Raw genomic sequence first — 8,583 nt, 5'->3', positions numbered from 1 at the left:
TCACTGGCATGGGAAGTTTGGTTTTCTACCTCCTATTTCGGACACAGAAGTGTCTCCTTGATTTCTTGTGTACAAAGAAGGACACCTAGACAGAACGAAGAACCAGCACAAAACTCTGGGGTGGAGAGGACTGCCACATAATTGAATTTCATCTGAGAAGACTGAGCAATTCAGCTATTCTGCTAGTTAACACCTGGGGTGGTGGGGGGGTGGTGGTGGGGGAAATGTTCTAAGGAGGTACAGAAGGCTCTTAGTGCAAGGGTTTTTACTTTAAATACACTTCATACAGCAGAATTTTTTAGTTCAAAACCAACCAGACCAGCACAGTAAAGAAACTCCATAGTTAGTTTTGTGGGAGTTGTTGAAGAGTCAAAAGAAATATTTGTGTCAGGACTTCCTAAGTTTTGCTTTTCTTTTGGTTGTAGGAAAAGGGCAGGTACTAAAAAAGCAATTTCTGGGAGCTGTTGAGTGTTGTCCATGAGGCATCCAAACAGAAAGCTGAGCTGGCAGGGGTTTACTCTCTTCCTCATTGGATTCTTCGGTATGAAAGACCTCCCCATCAGCTCCTCACGGTCTAGTCCAGAAGGCGGCACAAAGGGAGCTTGCTAGTATCCCAACTGGCACAAAGCTGATCCTCAAACTAGCTGCACCATCAACGTTGCACAACTCAGAGTAACAGCAGGAGACAGGGCGTGTCGTGCCAATGTCATCCACATCTGATGGGATGCAGGCAGAAGAGCACATCTTGGTGACGGTCGAGACTCCCTCAAAGGTATAAACTACAGCAAAGAAAGAACAAAGGAACAATTAGGAATGGGAGCAATGGAGAAGAACTTTCTTTATCCCTATGGAAACATTAACTGCCTTCATCACCAAAGTCTTAGCTCCAGTTCAAACAGAATTGGTCTACTTCCTACCAGGAATACAGGAAACAGTTCCCACTGGGTGGCCCCAAGCTGAACAGCACCTTGCATCTCTGTGTCCTGTCTGGATCAGTTTTACCCTGCCAAAGGTCATTTAGGCACTTTTTCTGTCTCTGCTTTGACTCTACTCACTATCTCCTGCCTCTCCCATGTGCAACCAGAGCTTTATCAGCATGACCATGCAAAAGGGAGACCCTCCATCTTCACAGTGCATTTCTTTACTTGGAGAGGTTGTAACCTGTAGTCACCAGTCAGGCTGTTGATGCCTTCCTGAGAGCTCCAGAGAACTCAGGGGCATTTCTGTTTTTCCTCCAGATGATCAGAAGTTGGTGTCCCCACCCTACTGAGCTTGGCTCATGTCTACTGGCCTCTCTACTCCAATAAGCCTTCACAAACAGTTCTCAGGTCAGGACAGCACTGTTTAACCTACACCCATTGTATGAGTCATGCAAATAGTCTGAAGAGCCAGAACTCTTTGGCTCCACATCTCAAGCTCAAGTCAACATGTTTTTCCTAACCATGCTCAACATTGAGCATTAACTATGAGTTTGCATTCACTAAGTATTCACTCACATGAGGACTGCTTTCTGCAACAGCAGACTGCTCTCTGCTCCACAGAAACTCTCTTCTAGGCTTACATATTTAAGTGAGAAAAAGTACTGCTCCCCACACAAGTGCTCTTCACTGTAGAAACACTGACTCATGTTAAAAATATGGGTAAAGAAGTAATTGCCCTTACCTTCCTCCAGGGAATACAAAGTAGTCTTGCACATGGTTTCATTCTGCGTGCAATTGTGGATCGTCAGGCACTTATCAACAGCGGTAGGTTCACGGCAAGTGTAACATTGCAAGGTTTGAGCTGCAAGGAGTTAAAACGTTTAGTTGGCCTTTCTGTGGAGAACCAGATACTGTTCATGCCCCTGCAGGTACCTCTGGGGAGGGTATCTTTCCAAAATACTCATACTGAGAACAGAAGCGGAATAGTAAAAGGTATTTGTACCAATGGGAATGAGAAATACAGTAATCTGGCAGTCAAAGCACACCCTCAGATGTGTGGTCAGACCCCTTGTAACAAGTCAGGCAAGACAGAGTCTCACACACAGAAGACCTCATGATACAGGAAAGACCTTGTAGCTGGATTACCTGAGCTCTGTTCTTACTTTGCGTCTGCTTTTTCCTTGCCATTGCATTAGTAGTGGTTCAGAAAGAGATCACAGACTCACAAACTCACAAAATGCCAGAATGGTGGGTGTTGGAAGGGACCTCTGGAGGTCATCTAGTCCAATCCCCCTACTCAAGTGGGACCACCTAGAGCCAGCTGCCCAGGACTGTGCCCAGAAGAGGTTTTAATATCTCCAAGGATGGAGACTCCCCAGCCTCCCTGGGCAACCTATGCCAGTGCTCAGTCACACTCACAGTAGTAAAGTGTTTCCTGATTTTCAGAGGGAACCTCCAGTGTTTCAGTTCATGCCCACTGCCTCTGGTCCTGGCACTGGGCACCACTGAAAAGAGCCTGGATCCATCTTCTTTGCACCCTCCCTTTAGGCATTTATAGACATTAATAAGATCCCCCCTTGGGTCTTCTCTTCTCCAAGCTGAACCAGTCCCAGGTCTCTCAGTTTTTCCTCAGAGAACAGATACCCACCCTTGTGACCCTTCATTGGACTCTCTCCAGTATGTCCATGTCTCTCTTGTACTGGGGAGCCCAGAACTGGACAAAGGACTCCATGCGTGGCCTCACTATTGTTGAGTAGAGGGGAAGGATCACCTGCCTCAACCTGCAGGCAACACTTCATCTAATACAACCTGGGATACCATTCATCTTCTTTGCCACAAGGGCTGCTGGCTCATGTTCAACTTGGTGTCCACCAGGATCCCCACATCATTTTAAGATGAGCTGGTTTCCAGCTGGATGTCCCCCAGCATATATTGATGTGTGGGTTTGTTCTTCCCTTGGGGCAGGGGTTTGCACTTTCCCTTGTTGAAAGCCATGAGCTTCCTATCAGCCAATTTCTCCAACCTGTTAAGGTCCCTCTGGATGGCAGCATGACTCTCTAGTGTGTCAGCTGCTCCCCCCAGTTTTGTGTCATCTTCAAACTTGCTGAGAGTGAGCTCTGCCCCATCATCTAGTTCATTAATGATGATGTTAAATGGGACTGGACCTAGTACTGAACTCTGGGATACACCTCAAGTTACTGGTCTTCAAGAAGACTTTGTGCTACTGATCACCACCCACCAGGCTTGGCCATTCAGCCAGTATTCAATCCACTTCACTGTCTGCTCATCCAGTCCATACCTCAACAGCTTATCTATGAGGATCTTATGGGAGACATTGTCAAAGGCCTTCCTGAAGTCCAGGTAGACAAAATCCCCTGCTCTACCCCTCATCTATCAGGCCAGCCACTTCATCACAGATTTTTATCAAGTTGATCAAGCATAACTTCCCCTTGGTGAAGGATCTGGATACACAGAAAAGTCAGACTCCAATGTGAGTTGCAGAAGGAAGAATTTCATATGGTGCTGTCCACTCTGTTGGCTCTTTCCAAAAACTGGGAGCTCTCAGATAGGTGAGTGTTCCAGAAAGCAGGAACTGTCTCCATCAAATTTACTGACCTATGAGAACAAATTAAGCACAACCTTTCCCCTGTGCTGAGATTCTGGTTTTGTGAGAAGAATGTGTAGGAAGTTACTTCAAAAAGATGACAGTGGCCACAACAATAGAATGCATGGGCACATGTGCTGTCCCACATAGCACACAGAGACCATAGAAACAGACCTTGGTACCCAAATCTCCAAACTCAGTCCAAGGTAGTTCCCCCTGCCTCATCACTCACCAGTTCACCTCCTTGTTCATCACCTCCTTGTTCAGCTGCAAAGGCCCTTGTAAGCCTGCAGGTGCCTACTGGCTCCTTAGACATGTAGAACAACCACAGCCCAAGTCTTTCAGTGCCTAAAGTCTTTTGAGATGGAGAGATTTTAGGGAGAGACACTGAAGAGCATGGGCTGTTGTGATGCAGTATTTCCAGAGCACTCCAAGATGAAGATATCAAGCCAAAATAGTGTCTGGCATTTCCTGTCACCAAGGAAGCCATGTTTGGACAAGCTTTTCAGGGCACTTTGTTTACTGCAGGTCTTTCTGAGGAATCCAACCCTTGATCTAGATCCTCTCTTCCATGCCCTGGCAGACACCCAAACCTGTGTGCCTTGCAATGAAGTCTGGTACCCTGACAGACCAGCAGCCCCTCCTTGGTCTGGAAAGCAGCTCTCAACCCACCCGTGTGACAACCCTGCTGAAATCCCTTTAAATCCCTCCGAAAAAGAAAAACAATCCAGCTCATCTCAGTATGCTGAAAATGGGGTGCTATAACAGCAGGGTTAGGCAAGCAAGCCACCTTATTAAAGTAATGCATCTTCACCTGAACTAGTAAGCCAGAAAGAGACCTTTTTTAAACAGACACAGCAACTATCTTGCTTCTGTTCAAAGCAAACTTTATCATTCTCTTTTGCCCATTGTTACTGATGTTTTGTTTGCATTGTTTTCAGATTTCACGATCCTCCTCACTGGACAAGTGAAAACCACAGCATTTGTGTCCCTCTGAAAAAATCCCACTTGTCCCTCCCCTACAGAGTCTGCTCTGCAGGCCCAAAGGTGGAGGAAGGAAAATGTCCTTACACAAGAAGGAAATAAATACAAGAAAAAAATCCTAATATAGCTCCGCATCACAGCTCCTGCACTGACCCTGCTAGGATTTACCTTGGCCATCCAGGCTAACATCAGCTCTGAGCTTAGGATCATCAGTATTAAATTTTTTTAAAAAAATTATATTATATTTTTATTTATATATTTTATATATATATAATATATATAATATATATAATATATATTATATATTTTTTTTTAAAAAAAAAAAAAGGTTTTATGCAAGAAGTTATCCCAGTGGCAGCATCAGGAAATATCAGGAGATAGGGAGTCTGTGTCAGGATGTCATTTCCACTATGCAGTCCCCTTCCACCATTAGAGGTCATGGCATCACTGCTTATGTGGGTCTGCTGCGATGAGTGGGTTCCCTACTTCCTAGGATATGAAAACACCAATATTCCAGAAACCCTTCCATGCTTGGCTTCATGGAGCTGGTGATGGAGGAGGAGCAACTGAATCCCGCTGATGGAAACAGCGGGGTAAGATTTGCATGGCATCCCTGAACAGCCTGGACTCATGGGGCTTGTTCCCTACCTCCACATCCTAGATCGGTCACCCCCAATATCAGGCCGCTGCTGTCTGCACACCTTGACTGTGCGCTTCAAGCATACCCCCTCCAGCGAGGTGGCAGGTAGCCTCACAGGGCGGGAGGGAGGGAGGGTAGTGCGGATCACTCCCTGTGATGACAAACTCTCTGATCCTCCTGCAAATTGGGAAAGTCCCCAAAACACTTCACATCTGGTTGTTTTCCAAGGTGGCCCCCTGAAATTGTCTTTGACTTCATGCAGATCACAGTGTGATAATAAAGAGCTAGAAACTTCAGTCCTGCAGTACCTGGGTCACCAGCTTTGTGTCCCAGCCCATCTTTCCCAGTTCTAATGGCTGAAGTTCAATAAACCATACACATGACATATAATTAGAGAGAGGCTCTACACAAACTGCATTAAACGGGCTAGCTGATTTCCAGGGTTAAGTAACGAGAGAGGAACAGTGAGTTGGGGAGAAAAAAAAAAAGAGTAAGATTGAGCAAGAACACATAAAAAGTGAGAGCTGGAATTTGCATTCAAGAAATGACACAGTATAATCACACTTTGTCTTGTAACACTTTCTAAAGAGCCTGAACTAACAATCCCAATGAGACCAGGATGGTCCTGAACATCTGACAGGCTGGAAATATTCCAAAGACAGATTTATTTTTTTTTGCTGAAAACTGTTCAAAGTGAGAGGCATGGACTTCAGAGGGAACAGGATGCACCCCATCCCATTATGCTGCATCTCTTGCAGGAGTCTGGATAAATCAAAGCAGGAACTTACCAAACACGATGCAAGTGACGGCAACCAGCAGAAGAGACAGAAACACCTTCATCTTGCACAGACCCTTGTTGTGTGGTCACTGGGCTGCCACTACCCTTCACCGCTAGTTTTAATGGCACACCTCCTGGTGACTTGTCATGTACCGATTCTGACCCCAGATCCAATTCTACTGGAAAAACAAGTCTAATTAAGCTACAAATTAATTGAATGAGCTACAAAGCAGCCCCACCTCTTGCTATACTGTCATCTCCTTTCATACTTTTTGGAGAAGAAAATGAATGTTTGCCTAGTGGACAATAGCTGAGATTGTTTAAGCTGGGTGCTTTGTGTCTAGGCATGATGTGTAAACCCAGGAGTATTAAATAATCCTAAACTTGCCTTGCAGTTTGGTGATATTTCCTCTTTTCTGTAGTGGTTAGAGACACCTGAGTGGTTTCCATGAATCCTGGGAAAAAGGCATCTGTAGGTGTGAACAGCAAGGATGGAATCTCATGTACTTTTCTCCTCTGTTTTTTTGCCCCCAGCTCCTCCTTTATCACCAGGAGCAAAAATGGAAAGCTGACTTGCAGTCCCTTACTGGAAACAGCATGGTTGGGATTTTGGTACTGTAATACCTCTCCCCAAGCTGTGAGCAGGCTTGCAGGGGGCTGTAGGTGGAAGCATGCTGTCTCCCTCTCTCCCTGTCCTCTGTGGGCAGAGGTGGTGGGAGCACTGGAATGACAACAGGACCGGGCTGTGAAAGTCAGAGCCAAAGGAGTCTCTCAGGCTTGCTATCCCAAGCCGTTCAGGGAGGATGGTGCATGGAGAAACCCCTCTGCTCTGAGCCAGCCCTCTCCAAGTGTGGCAGCCAGTCCATGATTTCTGTGCTTGCCAAACACCCTGGCTTTCCCATTCCCAGACCCTGCTGCCCCAGGCATCTTTCTGCTTTTCCTGTGCCTTCGGCCAGCCCCATGCTAATAAATCTTCCTACGATGTGTGATGAGCAAGTTTGATTGTGGAACTGCAAAAACTGGTGAAGAAGAGCCTTTCTGTGGTTATGCCAGGTGCCCACCCAACACACACTTTTAATAAGGAAGGAGAAAAAGCTGAAACAAAGATGTTCTTGGAAATATTCCCACCACCTTTTTTATCTATCCCACCATCAGAGGAACTTTATTCAGAGTTAGTATCAATCAAATTCTTGAAAGGTTTTCTCCTGTTCCCAGATAAACACCCAACCATCATTTCTCCAGACCTAAAGCTCCAGTGGTGGTTGCCTCATTATATCAGCAAACCTTGCCTCATTTACAAACTACATTAGTGGGTGACCTACACCCTCAGGAATTCAGACCCATCGTTTTCACAGTTGTCTCCATAATACAGTCCTTACTAAAGTTTAGCAGTTATTTCCAGCCCAAAATTATCTAGGTAAAGGCATTTTGGTATATTCTCGGTTTGGCATCCCTTATGTTCAACACAGTTTTATAATCCTATTAAGAAAGGGGAAACTTGCTGACTGTGTTTGCTTTCTTCTTAGGAAAAAAACAAACCCGACTTGAACATGGAAAGGGGTGTGGTTTCTGGTTTCTGGTATTAAAAAGCCTCAGACAAGGTGCGTTAGGTGACTGGTTTCACATGCACATCTGAAATGTGATCTTCATTACATTGTTGAGATATTTGGCTATTGAGATGGATATTTGGATGGAGGAATATATGCCAACACCCTGCTTAAATCCTGTACCCTCATTCTAGTTTGGAGGGTTGTTTTGGTGGGGGGTGGGTGGGAGTGGTGGTGACAACATACCTCACTCGTTTATAGTTTCACTTGATCTTATCTGAGTCTTTCAGCATTGCCTGAGATGTTTTCTCTTTTATGCACATCATATGCAATTGCCTCATAATATTGGCAAGTCACCAAAGAAATAAGAAGAATTAATAGGAACATCCAAACAGCATTTTGTTGAACTCCTTTCATTCTTTTGTGGGTAATCATAGCCTATTGTGTTGGGGGGGGGGGGGGGTCCATTAACTGCAGAGAAAAATTATAAAAGGACACAAGCTGCATAAATCTGCCTCAACAACCCACAGGATGGATTTGGAAAAAAAAAATTAGTATTTTCTAGTGTATGTGTTCAAAGGCAAACTAGTACAAGAACTCTGCATTTCAGAGGAACTTGTTAGCATGAAAAAAACCAAAAAGTCCAGAGTCAAATGTTTACTTCCAGCCTGAGAAACCTGTGCCAAACACCTTTCCTGTCCTACCTGGCCGGCTGAGACAGTCTCTGGGTGGAAGCATCTTCATCTCATGTAAGCAGTCCTGCAACTGTTGCAGCCACACTGGAAATGGTCTCCAAATCCTGGAACATCTCAATAGACTTGTTCACACTGCCTAATTACCAGGCTGAGGAGGTCCTGGTGGAAAGTCCTAAGATATGCCCATCCACCTCCAGAGCTTCAGGCACCATGGGCTCTGTGCGTGTTTAGAGAAGTGCAGGCACTGGTTTCGGTTAATAGCTTTCTTGACTTAATAATTTTAAACTCTCCATTTTCTTGATTCTAATCAGGTTTTTATATATCTCCTAGGAATCTCACAGCTTTCCAGAGCAGACAGATGTAGGAGCAAAAGCTATGACTGGATTCAAAGATGGACGTGGATGAGTGCCAACA

The 8,583-nt window shown here is 45.1% G+C and overlaps 1 protein-coding gene across 1 annotated transcript; it reads right to left on the bottom strand.

Moving 5' to 3' along the window:
- Positions 1–325: 325 nt before the first annotated feature.
- On the bottom strand, positions 326–5,989 carry GPIHBP1 (glycosylphosphatidylinositol anchored high density lipoprotein binding protein 1). Its single transcript, XM_040588703.1, has 3 exons — positions 5,938–5,989; positions 1,663–1,782; positions 326–779 (listed from the first exon to the last, which is right to left on the bottom strand). The coding sequence occupies exons 1-3, from the start codon at positions 5,987–5,989 to the stop codon at positions 568–570; spliced, it is 384 nt and encodes a 127-aa protein (XP_040444637.1). The 3' UTR covers positions 326–567.
- Between the last annotated feature and the right edge of the window lie 2,594 nt (positions 5,990–8,583).

This window comes from Falco naumanni, chromosome 3, assembly GCF_017639655.2.
Source record: "Falco naumanni isolate bFalNau1 chromosome 3, bFalNau1.pat, whole genome shotgun sequence".
In the NCBI taxonomy this organism is placed as follows: Eukaryota; Metazoa; Chordata; class Aves; order Falconiformes; family Falconidae; genus Falco; species Falco naumanni.
Note: the sequence above shows the minus strand (reverse complement) of the source record. Positions and strands in the feature narration are given on the sequence as shown.